The sequence below is a fragment of the Takifugu flavidus genome, chromosome 7, assembly GCF_003711565.1.
Source record: "Takifugu flavidus isolate HTHZ2018 chromosome 7, ASM371156v2, whole genome shotgun sequence".
NCBI lineage: Eukaryota > Metazoa > Chordata > Actinopteri > Tetraodontiformes > Tetraodontidae > Takifugu > Takifugu flavidus.
The window spans coordinates 7,982,643-7,999,162 of NC_079526.1; the positions used below are offsets into that span (position 1 = coordinate 7,982,643).

The following is a 16,520-nucleotide window of genomic DNA, read 5'->3' on the forward strand; positions in this document are numbered from 1 at the left end:
AAAGTTGAATTTAGTGGACCAATTTGCACGCAAATGTCTTTCCAGTGTTTGCGTTGTGAATGCGGCGCTTTGCTCTGTGATCGACTACCCGTCCTGGCTCTCTTCTATCGACTTTTCCCTGCAGCCTTTCCACCGGAAGCGAGAGCAGGATCTCAGCGTGCAATATGGTGGTCACAAGGCGAGGCGTGCGCGTTTCCCCCCCGACTAGAACCGCCACCGACGAGGCCCCTGACGTGCAGGTATGTCTGGCTGCGGTATGATGCCGAAGGAGTCGGGATCTCCCTAACTCCGCTTCAATCGGAGCGGGATCCACCCGGTCACGCGCGTTAGCCAGCGGCTCCCTCTTCACGTGGGCACCGTCATCCTGCTGAGTTTACAAACGTGCCGCTGTTGTTATATAAACAACTGTTGGCAGCACCCGGCGGGGCGTTCTAACCATTCAGGAGAAATACCCCCTCCAAAATCTCACCCCTTCACGCCAGATTCTTCTTTTATAAGTTTTAGTCAGTATAAAAACACAGTCATTGACCGTAAAGTGTGCTGTTGTGCACACTGGGGTCCCCTGGGTGACGGGTAAACTGGATGTTCGTTTGTTCTCTTCCACACAGGTCAGTCCAACAGGTCGAACAAGCAGGAGGGTTTTGAAACAGGTTGAGAGCCAGAGTCAATGCACCCACCTGGAAAAGAGTGACAGTGAACATCAGGGGTCTCCTCCGGCCTCCTCGGCGAAGCGATGCAGCAGAGCAGCCAGACTTCACAGTCCAGAGCCGCCGGCGACCCCCGTGGGCTCCACTCATGATGCCGATGTGTCCGATCTAGAGTCCCTGTGCTCCGCTGTGTCCGACGCCGAGACGCCGCTGACCCGCACGAAGCGACGCGCGAAAAGGTCTCGCAGAGGTTGTGGCGGAGATGAAGAGCTTTCTGAAGTGGAATCCTGCTCCTCTGCGCTCTCGGCCTCCAGCGCTGGCTGGAGTACCCGTCGGAGCGCGAGGAGGAAGACGCTTCCTCCGAGGTCCGATGCAGCTCAGGGTTCAGCCAAAACGGACTCGGTGCAGGATTCCTGCGGCTCTACTGTGTCCACATCTAGAGTCACGAGAAGTCAGAGAAAAGCCGCCCCCGCCAGATCATCCACCAGACAGACTGGTGAATCTGAGCTGTCCGACCCCGACAGCTATTTATCCAGCATCTCTGGAGCTGATGTACCCAAGTCCACCAACCGCCCAGCAGCCAGATCCAGGAGGGAAACGGGTCCCATCCCCATTAACCTAGACAAAGATGGGGAGCACACATCCCTGACCCTGACCCCAGTACGCCAGAGCAGCCGTGTCGCTGCAAGAAAGATGAGGTTAGCTGCTGTAGAGGTCAGCGAGCCCCAGTCATGTGATTCCGAAGGGTTTGAGTCCGGTCCTTCTTACAGCCGGGGAAGTCGTCAACGGAGAACAGCTAAAATCCAGGACTTGGACTCAGACTCTGACCTTACCGATTTGCAGTCCCCCGGTGGCAGCTCCTGCTCCAAACAAAGCAGCAGCCGCACATCCTCGAGGAACAAACGCCCAGAGACCCCAAACGTCTCCAGGGACTTGGTCAAAACCTTTAGTGTTGTAGAGAAAAACGTGGAATCAGCTGAGAACACGTCATTGGATGACTCGAGGTTAGAAAACACAGTGATTGAGGCTGCTGAGTGCACACTGGTGGAGGAAGAACTCGAGCAAGATCCCAAATCCAATGGAATCGAGACGATAGCAGAGACAGAGGTCCCAGCGCAAGACTCCCCCAGTGTTGAAGATGCTGCAGTGGCAGGAAGGCGCCAGCAGGAGGAGCTGTGCGTGGAAAATCGGCACGAGGACACTTTAGAGCTGGAAGAGAGGCAGGAAAAGGCCGAATCAGAGCCGATGAAGATAGAAGTATATGAGACCAAAGAGCACGATGTGGCTGCAGGGGTCACTGAGACAGATCAGTTACAGGGAGGCACAGATGTTGGTGCTGCTCTTGATCAGGAAGTGGAGGCCCGACCTGTGGATGGTGACGATCAGCAGGTGGTCGAGTGCTTTCAGGTAACCTCCAGCCAGGAGCACAACATCACAGTGGATTCTGTTTCTGAAGAGGAGCCTCAAGTAATCACCATCCAGAAAAAGGAATTTATCAGCCTGCTGGACAGCAGCGAGGAAGAGGAGGACGAAGAAGAAGATGAGGAGAGGGAAGTTTCTGACACAGAAGAGAAGAGAGGAGTGCCTTCACCAAAGCCTGGAGCAGCAGACATGGCCGTAGACGGACTGTTTATGATCGACACGCGGCCTGGGCAGGAGGCCGACCAGCAATACTTTGTGGAGAAAGCGACGGAGAAAAAGAAAATCCCAGAAGACAAGGCTGAGCAGGAGGAAGAGGAGGACTTTGTGGACGAAGAGGGGAGTGATGATGACGACGAAGATGCAGACGTCCTCTACTCCAGTAGAAATCCTCTGTTGTGAGTATTACTGAAAGTCTACAGAGGATTTCTGAATATGAAGCCAGAAAAGCTCATTATGGCTGAAACTGTGAGAAATGAGACGTGACGACTCATCTTGAAGAATTTTTCTGTTTGCCAATTTGTTTCAGGAAGGAGATGTCCAGCCGCATCGACCCCGGCATCAGAATGAAGGAGCTCGGGGGTTTATACATCAATTTTGATGGCGGCAAATCAAAAGCCGTCTCCAGCTCGATGCCAAAGCCGAAGGATAAAAAGATCCAAGACGAGGTAGGATAAACAATTTTTCTTTTATCATCGGAAAACTGTAACGCTGAATGAATAATGAGGGCGGCAGCTATGCAATGAGGAATCAGTCCAATAACGGCGAAGATGTGGTTCTTTGTTTGGCCTTTAGCGCCTCAGCTGTGAGCTTTTTGTCTGTGGCGCTCAGGTGATGAAGAGGAGTGTAATCGGAGCAGACTTTGAGAAGAAGGACGCGGTGCCTCCGTACAGCGAATCCAAACAGAAGATGAAGTTGAAGCGCAGAGTGAGTCTGGATCACATCTCCCAGGTTGTGCGTGTGGCTCCGTGCATAAAGGTGACGTCGCTTTCCTGCTCAGGTGGAGAAGGAGAAGACCACAGGAGATGGCTGGTTCAATATGAAAGCCCCTGAGATGTCTCAGGAACTAAAAGGAGACCTCCAGGTCCTGAAGATGAGGGGCTCCTTGGATCCCAAGAGGTTCTACAAGAAGAACGACAGAGATGGGTTTCCGAAATATTTTCAGGTCAGCGAGAACCCGAGTCACCTGCTCACTAAAGTCTCAGAACATTTTCAAACCTACATTTCCTGCAGCGGGTAACAAACAACTTTATGAATCTGTCTGGTTCAGGTCGGTACTGTTGTGGACAACCCAGTGGACTTCTATCATTCCCAAATCCCCAAGAGGAACAGGAAGAGGACCATGGTGGAGGAGCTGCTGGCCGACGCCGAGTTCAGACAGTAAGTTTTGAGCGTTCCCCGATAAACTGTAACCATCAGGTCAGATCCAGGTTTCCGGGACGTGGGCATCACACCTGACAGACGTCCTGCAGCCTTTTAAGACACGTTTCTCTTTTTCCAGCAAAAACAAAAAGAAGTACCAACAAATAGTGGCGGAGAAAACGGCACAAGCAGCCGGCAAGAACAGGCGGAAACGATTCCATAAAAAATCAAACCCGAAGAAGCAATGAGAGGGTCACCACCTCTGCTATGGACTGACGGGGGTTTTGTTTTTCATGATTTTGGAATGTCACAGGCTTCTATTTAAAAAAAGAATATTTTTAATCAATTCACTTTTGATGTTATAAAACTGCAGCTGTACAATAATCGTCTTTTCAAAAAACAGGCAGCAAAATAACATTAAAATACTTGGACTGGCACCTGTGTCTGACTGTTAAATGAAAGTTCATATTTAACAGGAAGTCAAATATTGGACAAGAATAAGCCTCCGAGCCAGATTTGACTCATCGAGTCGCGTCTTCAGGGTGGCGCCAGGAGCCGGATGCCTGGTACGACTTCAGTTATTTCCTCTTAGACTGATATTCGGATCATTTTCGCTGCCTCTTCCAGGCAGGATTATGTAAAAGTCCTGCATCTGCCGCGGCCCGCTGGCTCGGCTGGATCCTCTCTCGGGTTGGGAGGAATATGCTGCTGCGCCTTCGGCCCGTCCCTGCAGACGCTCCATGGAGAGTATCGGGTCTGTGTTTGATCCTGGAGATGACAGAATGTGCCAGAAAGGATCCTGCACCACAAAACTAACATGGTCAGATTTCAAAATAAAATCTTTTGCCACCTACAGTAAATATGATCCTGTAGAGATGGACAAAACTAAATGAGATGTCTTTAAGCTGCATCTGGCAGAAACTGGTCATGTCTAAGAGCAGAGATTGGCTAAGCTCTGTAAAACTGAAGGTCAGACTTAAGTTATTAACTTTAAGGTTTGTGATGAGGAGGGTCCTGCTCAGCTTTGGCTCTGTGAGTCTGTAGAATCCTCTGGACTCTTTGGTGGATCTCTGAGTAGGTTGTGCTGGGCTGGCTGGCCAGGATGCTGTGAAGGACAGGTGGAACTTATGATCAGTCTGAGTTGCATGTACTCTGCTTTTCTGTCTCTATTCCTTCAGATAGCTTCCTATAAAATGTCTTTGCTTTGGTGCTCTTGGCTGCTCTATCATGGGGGGCTGGAGCCTATCCTGGCTGCATGTGTGTGGGGGCCCCTAGGTGAGTTGCCAGGTCATTGTGGTTCTGGTGCTGGGGGGAGAATGCCTTCCATGTTTTGTCTGTGCTGGGTCTTGAGCTAGGAACCCTTGACTTCCCAGCCCAGTCAACCAACTAACTGAGCTACCTCCACCCACCACCTGCTGCTTCTCAGCTGCCTTTTGCTCCACTATAAATTGTCTGCAGCTGTTATTTTCATCCACTAGTCTGTGCTATAGCTTAGGCCATGGACACTCCATCCACGTGGACACAGGAGAGCGATTATCCTTTATGAAGCAAAATGAATCCTCCGTGTACAGAACCAATTGCCTTGACGCTGTGTGTTTGTGACTGCATGAACTCGTACACGCCCAAGGCCTCAGACAGCTCTGGAGCAGAAGTTATCACTGAGAGAAATAAGGAGTAATAAATAAGAGTATCGCTTCACGTCCTGGAAGTACAACAGAGCTGTCGGAACAGGAAAGAACCTTTTCAGTAGCTGCTAAAAAAAAGTCATTAAAGAGAAATCATCCAAACATGCGTCCCAACTGACGGCAGAGACACAGACGGCGGCATTTTAGCTGTGGCCGAAAGACGTGTGGCGAAACGTGCCCCTCTCCGAGTCGGGGGGAATCTACCGAGGCCTCCTCTAATCCTCCGCCCTGCAACTCCTGCTGCGTTTTCAATTGAGGAAAGAGTATAATTCATTTCCTACAATTTACTCTGGAGTTTAAGATTGTTTATTGATTTCTTTTAATGTTTACTTATGGACGCAGCAGATTGGAAGACGAAGGAAAGGCCCCAAAAAGCAAACAAACACAAGGGAACATCGCTCCCCTCGGTGTGTTTAACTCCCAGCTGCCACGATCGATGACAAGGTCTCTCTGAATGTATTAAAGCCCGGATGGGGTCAAATGCATCAGGCTCGGGCTGAAAGACAAATCAATAGCATTTTCCTCTTTGTTTTCCCTTCACTCAGTCTCCTCTCTCAGTAATGAACAAACATGACAAGACATCAGCTTCTGTCATTTAAGAGGTGGAGGGGAATTCATCTGTCTGTCGAGGGCGATCAAAATTAAAGCCTGGATGTGTGGCGGTGCATAACTAATCTCATGCCATTGTCATGTATTTGCTGTATGCTGTAATTGGAAACTCGGGCAGGTGCCTCTTTTTCTTTTATGATCTTTTCGGCAAACAAGCAAAGATTTACACAGATGGATGTGAATCCATTCAGGACAGAACAGGGGATGTTTTCTCTTGCTTCGCTGTGACTTTGAAGAATATCAGGTAGCCTTGCGGCCAGAAGAACACACTCTTTTTCATCGTTACACGCGCTTCACGACAGTCTTGCCTTTCTCTGAGGGACTGCGTTTGTCTCCGAGGACGTCTGGAGTCTGACACGGTCAGCATGGACTGGGTTAAGGCGCCACTCCTCAAGGCACTTTTAAGAAGAGTTTCATCTTTGGAGGTTTGAGATGTCGGGGCCACCAACGTCTTCTCCTGGAAGACAAGAGAGCACTTTAAAGCAAATCTGCTAGCAAAAAGCAGCACGTTGGCCATCTTGTTGAACCAGTTATTTTATGATGTACATTCAAAGTCATGAAACAGGCAGCAGAACCTCACTGCTGAGCCATCACTCCCCAGACACGAGCTGTTCTCTCTCCTCCCCTCTGGAAGGCGCTACAGGTCAATGCATACTACCACAGCCACACACAAGAGCAGTTTCTCCCACAGGGCATTACCTTGACCAACACCTAAATCTGTCCAGCATTGTCCTTGTGTGCAGTGAGTGAAAGTAACCATAGTCAAATTCCTTGTGTCTGCACATACTTGTAACATAAAAATTGTTGAATTTTCGTGTTCTTTGCTTCAGGACACACACAATATCTGAACACTTAATCCTGATGGAATAACACTTACTTGGCTTGTTCTGGGTCTGTAACTACCCAGAAGAGAAGATTCTGCAATAAAATGATGCAAACAAAGTTAGTTCACCCTTTAAATCAGGATATATTTACTGCAGATAAGGTGTTTAAGAAGACCGGCAACACTGTAACACTGATAACATCAAAACGTATGTGTGAAAGTAAAAAACATGGCCTTTAAGGTGGGTGATACCTGTGAAGCTGACAGAGTGTTGACGTTTATTACTCTGAGAAGAGGAGAATGACGTCCCAATATCAGATAAATTACTGCCAACGGGCACCTGGGGCGGCACAACATCACTCATCAACAGTATTCAAGATTAAATTAAACACACAATCCTGATACACACATTAGAATAGTTTTTGTCTGCGGAATGAACTGATTACTATAAAGTGCTTCTTATCTCAGCCATAAATAAACATCACCGTGCTTTACAAAGGAATATGGGGAAAATAAGCCCCTATCTTGGAGGAAGCAGGATGCACTTCTGTAAAACACACTGCGTGCCACATGAGGAGGGAGCACAGGCTCTGCAGCATGAACCGATAATGCCTTTACCACAAAGCTCCGCTACTTCATTAGGTATCTATTTGTTAATTGCAGCTTGACTCTCAATTACTCGGGTTAATTGTCTACAGAGGATTCCCTCAGGAAAAAGGAGTGCAGAGAAAAACACACTCCTCTTTAATAAAATGCCTGTTGTATTCTAGCTAAATTCCATTTGTCTCAGAAAAGCAAACAAATGTACCTGCTCATTTCTTTAATGCCCGCTGGCTGGTGGAGTCTGATATTTATACCTGGCGATTAGATTTGATGTAAATGAAGCTGGAATGCAGCAGGGGCAGTGAGAAGAAGAGGAATAAAACAAGAGGCTGCCTTCTTCATGTCCATCAAATGCATATTTCCCAAGGCGCATGATCACAAAAATCACTTCCTTTTATATGCAAATCTCTGCGAGCATCGATACCGCTGCAATTAATGTGTTAATAAATAACTTTAGACCTTCCCAAATCCACCTGGTCAGCTATTAAAGAGCACTTGAGCCCTCTGGAGAGGATAATAGGTCCTATTACATGCGCGCATTTCATGACGTCAAAATCCATTAAAGGCTCAGGCAAAAAGATTAACACTGCTCACTTATGCTCTCATCTTAATCTGCACACCAGATTAAGTTACATTTTGGGACGCTCCCACTGGGATTGAGCAGCATTAATTCGGGATCCTGTTCATTTTATGACCCCCTGTCCACTAAACACAACTGTTATTGTGGTAAACAAATTAGCACGTGCCATTTGGTTCAACTTCTTTGAACAAATACATCTAGTGATACCAACCAGAAACGGCTGCTGGCTCTCAGTCTCCTTTCTGAAGTGGTGTGGGCCCAGCTGCAGATGCCTGAGCCTTTGCTGGGAGTCCTCTGACAGCTGGCACATCTTGCGGTGGGTGTAAGGCGACAAAGTCCGCGTTGTCGAGGACACTGTGGGCTGCTGGTAGCCAGATCTGACAAAGACCCTGGGGCCAGAGGGCTTCCTCTCTTTCTTGATCTTCACAGGATTGTGACGAGATGATGCTGAGGAGGAATGACTCCATCAACTTTCTGTCATTAAGCCTTTACGTTCAAGTAATCTGTGTTAGAGAAATGCTCACCGACTTCAGGCGACTCTTTGGTAGAACGCCTGGATGAGGACAGCAGCGGTTTGACGGGAGTCGAGCAGAGGGTCTGGGGTCACGGGCACAGGAGAGAAAGAAAGCATAGAGATCTTAAAATACGTCATCCTACCCTGACATGTTTCAGGATAACACGTCAAATATGTCTTCAATTCTCTGCAGAGCTTTTTCTTGTTCCTCGACAACATCAGGCTTTTTAGCCATTAAGGCAGCTGCTTTCACTCAGATTAGCCCTCTCTGGACAAACATTAAACCATTAGCTAAATCATCCAGCTTAAGTGTTACAACAGTGGCAGCTCCCATGGTGAACAGTGCTGCAGAGACAACCTCTGCAGAATTACTTTAATAACTCTAATGGCCCCTAACATCATTCTCACAAGCAATATCCTACTTTCAGTGTGTAATGCCAACCAAGGATAAATACATTAAGATGAAATGTTAATTGCATTTGATGACCATCTTCAGTCTAATGTGACAGAGAAACATTGCATGGCTGCACAACCAAAGGTAATAGGAAGGCTAGTACGGGAAATCATCCAACAGGTCGAGTCATTTTAGGAGATTTAAAGAGAGGTGTGAAACTGAAGAATAAACCATTCGTCAGGATGCCATTTGAGATTAACCTGCTTTAAGGGCATAAAGGAACATACAGTATATGCTGCTACCTACATGTCCTTCACCTCTCTCTAGCTGAATAAGTCTTTCTTATGAACGCTACTACTGCTATTGTGTGTTAAAGAAGCTTTAGAAGAGTTTAATGGCCAAGGATAAAAGATAAAATTTCACTAATGAGGGCATTTATTCTGTCTCATCCTTTCACTGAGACTAAGCTTGTGCCCCTTTCCATGATGAGTCCGTTTGGCCTTTTCATGTCACATGGAATGTGTGTGGTATTGTCTGAACAGAAAATAAATAGGTTCCTGCGTGAACTGATGAAAGCTCTTTCAAATGCGATCATTCCTGTGAAGAGACATATAGGATAGCTGTGTCACAGGGCACCATTCTCTTCACTGCTGGTACTTGTGATGGAAGCCTGTCAGCATCTTTAGCACCTCAGGGGTCTCAGGTCTGCCCCTTCAAGGTGCCAGAGACTTTGTGTATCTGCACCAAAGACAGTGTTCTGACAGCACCGTTACAAAACAGGCCCCCGAGGTCCCACCCTGCCCTGCAGAGGGTGGTGCAATCAGCAGATTGTACCGTCAGATGTAAACACCGTCTGAGCATCAAGACCTCTTCACCTCAACTGCCGACACGGGGATCTGCGCTCTGGTCAGGGAGGAACCGTCACTGACGGGAACCTAGACCCGAGGAGACAAGCGCGTTCCCTTGAGCTAATCTTGACCCTGAAAAACAGCCTCACAGTGCCTGCACCATGGACCTGACACCACAAACAAACTTATATAACCTGATAGTGAGCAACCATATTCACGGGACACGACTGACAGGTTAGTAGATAAATTGACTCCCATATCGATAGATTCTTATGTTTTTATATTACTTACTCCTGTTGTACCAATTTAAATGTTATTCATGTATCTGGCCAGTGTTGTGACTACCACTGTGACATATCTTTCATTAGAATGCTGACAATAAACACATGAAAAAATCTTCTCACATTCAGTAAATGTGGTGTAAACCAGTGTTAATAGCTAAAGCCATGATTTAAACATCAGTACACATTCAGGCTTTCGGTGAGTCGGTGGAAGACTTCAGTGCAAATCTCTAATAAAACAGGACATGGCGTTTCAGTTGGACAGGCAGGCAGGGGAATGCCTGAGTGGAGGAATTATCACAGAGAAAATGGAGAAATTCTACTGTTTGACAGCCACTGCAGAGCTGATCCAAACATCCCCCTGAGGCGCCAGGAGAGGACCGAGAATCTGCCTCGCTGTCAGCGACATCCTGTTTAAACAAACTGCTCTGGTTTTGTTAGCACACCTGAGAAATGCGAGGTATTGTTAGCAGGACATGTGTGGCACAGATGTGATGGGTCATTTGCTACTCATCAGTGTCTGGAAGCTTTTCATTGTCTCAAAAAAGTAAAAGCAAGTTCGAAGACACATGATTTCATTTAACTGAGCAGCAGTTAGAGAGATAAAGTGCCTCATCTTGGGCTGAAAAAGAAATAAAACTGTTCCATGATAAAAACTGGGAGAATTCTCACGATAGAAGTCTCACTATCTGCATCACAGATCAGCAGCCCTTAATTACATTCACAAGGAGAGAACAGATACCCTTGAAGCCCTGCCAGAATGGATGGATAGATAGATGGAAACAGTAGCCATGGCAACAATAGAAAATGTGTATGTATGGTGGAAAGAGGCACGTTTGAAAATGCACAATAGCAGCCGTTAGAGCAACGCCAGTCATTAAAGCTTTAGAGATGAAGCGTTCATGGCTTCAGTCACAATAGCAAACTTGCACAATGTGGAATTCGACGTCTTTAAATCAAGACATTTTTTTAAACATTCATAAAAGATGAACAAAGACACTTACAGTACGAGTTGAACAGGACGAGGAACAAATACTCACAACAAAGGCGACATATAAAAGCAGGTGCATGTGTAAGTGCAGATCAAAAACAAACAAAACAGACAAAGGAAAGGAGGGACGGGGCTGTGATAATGCACAGGCTGATGGGATGTAATGGAGGACACACTTACAGATGAAGCAGACCAGCTGTCTCTCCCGTCACTCTCCTCTATGATGGATCTGGTGCCAAACTCCACTTTGGGAGAGATTCCCTAGAGGGAGAGAAACAAACATGACACCTTTAGCAGGCGGGGGAAGACAAAAGGACAGATTACGGCGCTGACTCAGAAGAGCAATTTACAAAGACAAATCTCCACTTGATGTTCTCCTTCATAAAAACGTGTTAAAATAATGTACTGTTAGAAGAGACAAGCCAATTGCTATGTAGGCCTCAAAGAAAAACGCCTTAAAAGATGCACTGAGGGAAAATGGCCTTTAGAGACATTTCAGTATGGCGGTTTTATGAGGAAGAGGGACAGAGAAAAAAGAAACGGGCCTCTGCCAAGAGTTAAAGGAAAAAAGGTAGGGGGAGAAAAACGATGATTTCTGCTGTCTGCTATCAAAAGTTGACATCTCTGACAACCAAAACACTATCTTTCTTTAGACAAAATGGTGCTTTTGAACTGTCACAGAGATTAGGAGTAATCGTACTTAGGAAGCAACAAGCTTTTTTAGCCTTTGAATGACATATAATTCTGTAGCTGACCTGGACAGATCCCACAGGAATCATGTGGCATATCGTATACATCATATTTACACTCAATTTAATCTCAGCTTTTGAAGGATACCTTTCAGAGCCTTGAAGAGGGATCCTAAAGTAGATATGAGCTGACAAGTTTGCCTTTAAACGTTTCTTAGATTTTATTATATAAGTATATTCAAAAGTTGGGCTCGTGAAATAGAAAATGAACTTGATGGGACATGTCCTACATGAAAGGAAGAAGACCTCGTCATCAGAATCGCTCTCTCTGCAGGTCCTCTGGAACTCTGCGGTCTGTGGCGGGGGTACAGGAAATCTCTGCTGTTTTTCTTCATTGTAGCTAGGACCTTATCCTCTGAAACCAAAACACAAACCCAATCCAATTCAAATAGATTTCCTACTTTGCAACCATTTAGATGGATCAGGCCCACATAGCATCCTTTGAAAGCATACCTGGAGGTACCAGCTGAATCAGCTCAAAACATGTTGAGTCAGCTAAGAAGAAAGACAAACAGACTGTGAGCTAATGACCAGCACACTGGTTGCATAGCAAAGGATCCAGGACTGAAAGACGAGGACACAAATCCCTCGAGGCCATTTACCTTCAAGGAGGTCAGCTACATCAGCAGGGTCAACAACGCCTGGGAACATCTGCTTAAAAAAAGACAAAGCAAATCAATACGTATAACAGAAGGATGTACACAACCTGGTGTGTAACACTGCTACTCTCACCTAAGAAAAAAGGCCTCATTAATCAAGAGTAAGGCCAGTTATGTATAATTAGGAGTGCTGTAACTTAAAATCAGTAGATTTAACGAGCTACTGCATAAACAAGAACATAAGCAAAACTGGTTCTGATAAAAGAACACCGAGTATCCAACTTCTCCATGATAGATTTATGGACAAATAATATGTGTAGATAAAAGCATGACACATTCATATTTGTAAATTACAATATAGTGCTACATGTGTTATACATTGTCTGGTCTCATTAGTCCTGATAGCTCCAACCATCACAGCATTTTAAAAATATCACTGCACTCAACCTTTGGCAAATCTTGTGAGGTAAGCTCACCTTTGCAAACTCCATTCTGTGGTGGAAGATTAATGGAAACACAGGCGGCAAACAGGGAGTCTTTCTGTACTGACCCATGATGCACACTGAGAGGTAGATGTCACCTTTTCTGGGCAGAACAACTCCTGGACAGGTGATCTGAACAAAAAATACAACCCAAACCCTCTGAAGAAACATTCCGTTGATGAAGAACCCATATGAATAAAACCACATAATGACTAATGAAGATAATAGAGAAGATCACTTCATAGTATGTATGCTGTGCACTGCATGAAAACTATATGTATATAACTCACCCTTAAATGACTGTAATTAGTCTTCCCAATTTATTTTCCTGGGTGATTATTGCCATTATGTGGTGACCTCAGCCGAATTAATGTTAAACCCATGTTAAGCAGCTTAATAATACAGATATTCGAGGGAAGAAATGAATTTACTCTGGGTAATAATAGGCAACAATGTAATCACCTTCATCTTATTTAGCTAGCTTGCAAACAAAATGTACAGTAACTTTAGTAAATTTAAGAACAAGCATGGCATAAATTAAAAGAAATATTGCCATGAGTCAGTTTAGCAGCATGGTAAACTGCGGTTTTATCGATATGCAGCTATTTGAACAACATTATTGGAGAAGTGATCCCGACAAGGCTGTAATGTGTGTCGGGTCTGTTAGCTAACGAGCGTAAACAAAGCTGCAGTATTTCGGAATAGTTCTGGCAGCATTTTCTACGTACTTACAGTTTGGATGTCCAAAATTACGGTGCATTTTAGAGAACTCTGATGTCCTTTTAAAGAAGAAAGCTTCTTTTTCAGGGAGGCCATTCATTCAACTTTCAAAGTTTGTTGTCATGGCTGCGTCATCACAACAGACAGGCCGGATGTGCCGTCACGTGACCAGGAAGAAGGAAGTATAAATCTCCGCGCCCACGATCACGGTGACGTCAGCACAGTGGCACCAACGTCAGGCTGCCAAGCAGATCTGCATTTTGACTTTTCTCGGAGAATAAATAGTGTTTTGACCATATGTGAGGTTGAGGAAGTTAAAAAAAACTTGTAATGTACATCTGTAAGTTGAAGTAATTTTAATGAATACTCACATGGTATCATTGACCAGTTGATTGTTTGATGTGATGTTGAAACTTGTCAGATATTCCAACAGTTAGTGCAAAGTAACAAAGAGTGTTCACACAAAGACAATAAAAGAACAAAAGACCTCAGAGAAAGGACAATAAAGAGACTCCTTTCAACATTGTAGGCATCTTTTACAGCAAGTAACACAACATTAATGGGCTTACTATTGCTATGGTGGACATTATTGATTTTCAATGATAAATTCAATTCTTTACATGAGTGGCAGATAGGAAGCATGCTTTTTTGTAAAAGTGTATGAATATAAAAAAGAGTTTCAGAATAAAGGCCTTGGTTCAAATCTGTGAGCGTTTGCAGGTCAATAGTTCACACTGTGTCACACAGCCTGAAGTAAACTAACCCAGAAGGAACCATGTAGTGATTTTACTCCTGGAGCTGCTCTTCATCCTCCTGTTAGATAAATCTGAGAGAGTAAAAGTCTTTAAAGTCAGGGAGATGTGGAGCTTCTGAAGGCAATGAAGTGTGAAGAATCCTCCTGCTATGACATTCCACATTTTAAACATGCTCAGTTTGAATCTGTCTGTCCGTGGGTCTAGTAGTGCCTGACACCCTGGTTCCTCTCCCTCTCTCTGTCTGCTGCATCACTGCCTTTGACCTTTCCATTACGGTCGCCTGTGCGGCGCTTCAGCTCAGAACTGAGGGCAAAAAATACAAACAGTTCAGTCCCTAAAACATTTTCATTCATTCTAACAGGCAAAGGGATGTGTGTCTAATGTCCTGAAAGCTAAAATTGGATTCATCATCTGGTGTTTTACCTTTGGATGTGAGCTGGCACGCTGTCCTGAACCAGACTGTTGAGTTTGTAGTAATCCAGGAAGGTTCGCGCCACATTCCTGCCCAGCCTCATGTCTGTGGGACTGGGAGTTAAAGCTAACAGCCTTTGGATGATCATAAATCTGTCCAGTCTATGTTGGAGAGGAGTGCACAAGTATGTGATAGTGATAGTAAATGTGAATGTGCCCTGAAACTAACAAAAAAAAATCACTGAATTAAGCGTTCAAATTTTCAAATGATCTGAAAGCAACTAAACAATAGGATTCTTTCTCTTTTTCTTTTTAGAAAAAATCATTCTTTTAATGACATTTGTCTTTGTATTTCATTTCATTCCTTCAATATTGATGATTTAGAATATGGATATAAGGAGGATACTTATTTCATAACATAACCACACCTGGTGAGGAACAACACGCTGCCATCTGATCTACAAAGTGAGGCAAAGTCCAATCACTTTAGCCAAATATATGATGCCGGTATGAATCCCACAAAAGCAATTACTGGTAGACCCAGGTCTTATTTAAATTCAAAGCTGAGCCTGAAATATCAATAGCTTCTCTGCTTCTTTTATAACAGGACATCCATAAGTGCTGTTGCTAAGCTGGCGGTTATTAGGCTTGCAGAGCAGGTAATGATGGCAATCATGGTGAGATAACGAAGTAGCCTTAGAAAACCAACAATGTTTCCCATCAGCAGGCAGAATATAGGACGTATATTTAAATAAGGAAAAAGGGTGTTTCATCACCAAGACAGTCGTTATCAAGCACATCAATTAATCTATGCACCTTCCGTGACGCCAGTCCCTCATCCAGCATCTGTACTGACTGGTCATTCATACGATTCATAAACAGCCCAAAAACCCCCCACATTTTCTTTCTATCTAGAGGAACAAATCTCCTCGTTCTTCACCACGCGAGGACATGATGGAACAACACCGAGAGCTAATCAGTCACTTTCCTCTGTCGTTACCTTCTATATACTCAGATACAGGCTGTCATCGGCAGGGCCGGACCGATCTGTCACAACGAGACGATTGAATAAAGAAGCAAACAGATTTTTTAAAAAGATGGTTACGCTGCCATTTTCATTTCCACGTTTCTACGACCTCCTAAAGTCAGATTTCCACAAAGGTCAAATGTTGTTATCTATGCTGCTGACAACACTCCTGGCTTCATTTCATGGATGTTCCCTTGAGGCTGTGGAGTTCCTCAATCTTCCACCGACGCGCAAACATGCGAAGCACTGCTGCTAACCTGTAAATATGCATTTAATAAGCATTCGTCACTGTAGTGTGTCACCTTGGCCTTTGAGTGCGTGTGTCTCCACATGTTGGGAAGTCTGCACAGGACTCCATTTTTCACTCTGCAGGCTGATGGCAACACTCTCCACAGGACTCCAGAGTCTATGTTTACATCCCATCTGGCTGTTTGTCTGAGTCCTGCCTCACTCTGTGTGTGCGTAAGTTTGTGTGTGTGTGTGTGTGGACCCCAACCGCATTGTTCATGAACAAACTAAACTTGCCTTCAAAATCTTGCTTTCATACAAGTTTTAATGTTTTAAACATTTGCCTGAAATAAAATGCCACATAACCCTTTTCTGTCCCTGTACCCACCGTAAACATGCTGCCAATGGCACCGTTTATGTAGAAACTTAGAAACTGCGAAGGGAGGCTGTGTGTGTGTGTGTGTGTGTGTGTGTGTGTGTGTGTGTCTGTGTCTGTGTGTGAACACTGATCATGCACATAAATACAGAGCTGAGCACAGATCAAGGTGGATGGATCGGCCTCCTCGTTCTCATTATACGATCTTTGCAAACAAAGTGGTGGCCAAAATGATGAGGAGACTTCGTCATATTTAAGAGGTTTTAGCTGATTTTGTTGAATAAAATAAAACGTCTTGTAATCATTGAAGAACTACCTGTGGTAGAAGAAAGACAATGAATGTTCTCAGAGATATACTGACATTGAAATGGGCTGCTGTAGCCACTGCGGAAGGACAAATGGAATATTCACATTAAA

The 16,520-nt window shown here is 44.9% G+C and overlaps 3 protein-coding genes across 9 annotated transcripts in view; 1 reads left to right on the forward strand and 2 right to left on the reverse strand.

The window, feature by feature from the left end:
* Positions 1–107: 107 nt before the first annotated feature.
* On the forward strand, positions 108–3,865 carry dnttip2 (deoxynucleotidyltransferase, terminal, interacting protein 2). The gene is made up of 7 exons (XM_057039169.1): positions 108–239; positions 609–2,464; positions 2,596–2,734; positions 2,898–2,993; positions 3,067–3,231; positions 3,337–3,446; positions 3,568–3,865. Exons 1-7 carry the CDS (start codon positions 165–167, stop codon positions 3,674–3,676), a joined length of 2,550 nt encoding a protein of 849 aa, XP_056895149.1. The 5' UTR covers positions 108–164; the 3' UTR covers positions 3,677–3,865.
* spata6 (spermatogenesis associated 6) lies at positions 2,736–13,818 on the reverse strand. 7 transcript variants are annotated; one of them, XM_057039189.1, is made up of 14 exons: positions 13,678–13,818; positions 13,319–13,570; positions 12,581–12,718; positions 12,108–12,159; positions 11,959–12,000; positions 11,736–11,860; positions 10,937–11,017; positions 8,253–8,325; positions 7,940–8,175; positions 6,798–6,885; positions 6,600–6,640; positions 6,031–6,179; positions 4,418–4,533; positions 2,736–4,196 (listed from the first exon to the last, which is right to left on the reverse strand). In XM_057039189.1, the coding sequence occupies exons 2-13, from the start codon at positions 13,400–13,402 to the stop codon at positions 4,419–4,421; spliced, it is 1,224 nt and encodes a 407-aa protein (XP_056895169.1). In that variant the 5' UTR covers positions 13,403–13,570; positions 13,678–13,818; the 3' UTR covers positions 2,736–4,196; position 4,418. The 7 variants fall into 7 exon arrangements, with proteins under 7 accessions (XP_056895169.1, XP_056895168.1, XP_056895172.1 ...); XM_057039188.1 differs by having other exon boundaries at positions 2,736–4,227; XM_057039192.1 differs by having other exon boundaries at positions 2,736–4,533; positions 12,108–12,156.
* The window catches only part of LOC130529199 (cytosolic carboxypeptidase 6-like), a 17,888-nt gene continuing 15,015 nt past the window's right edge, over positions 13,648–16,520 (reverse strand). The window contains exons 4-5 of the mRNA XM_057039194.1: positions 14,485–14,578; positions 13,648–14,364 (exon numbers count right to left, since the gene is read on the reverse strand). Of these exons, the coding sequence (XP_056895174.1) occupies positions 14,262–14,364; positions 14,485–14,578 (197 nt within the window). The 3' untranslated portion in view covers positions 13,648–14,261. The remainder of the gene's footprint in view (positions 14,365–14,484; positions 14,579–16,520) is intronic.

Coding starts and splice junctions, on each gene's coding strand:
- dnttip2 (XM_057039169.1), top strand. CDS start 165: ATGGTGGTCACAAGGCGAGGCGTGCGCGTTTCCCCCCCGACTAGAACC. Junction 240..608: donor ACGAGGCCCCTGACGTGCAG/GTATGTCTGGCT, acceptor TCTTCCACACAG/GTCAGTCCAACAGGTCGAAC. Junction 2,465..2,595: donor TCCAGTAGAAATCCTCTGTT/GTGAGTATTACT, acceptor AATTTGTTTCAG/GAAGGAGATGTCCAGCCGCA.
- spata6 (XM_057039186.1), bottom strand. CDS start 13,402: ATGGCCTCCCTGAAAAAGAAGCTTTCTTCTTTAAAAGGACATCAGAGT. Junction 11,018..11,735: donor CGAGGTCTTCTTCCTTTCAT/GTAGGACATGTC, acceptor CTCTCCCTCTAG/GGAATCTCTCCCAAAGTGGA. Junction 8,176..8,252: donor CAAAGAGTCGCCTGAAGTCG/GTGAGCATTTCT, acceptor ATTCCTCCTCAG/CATCATCTCGTCACAATCCT.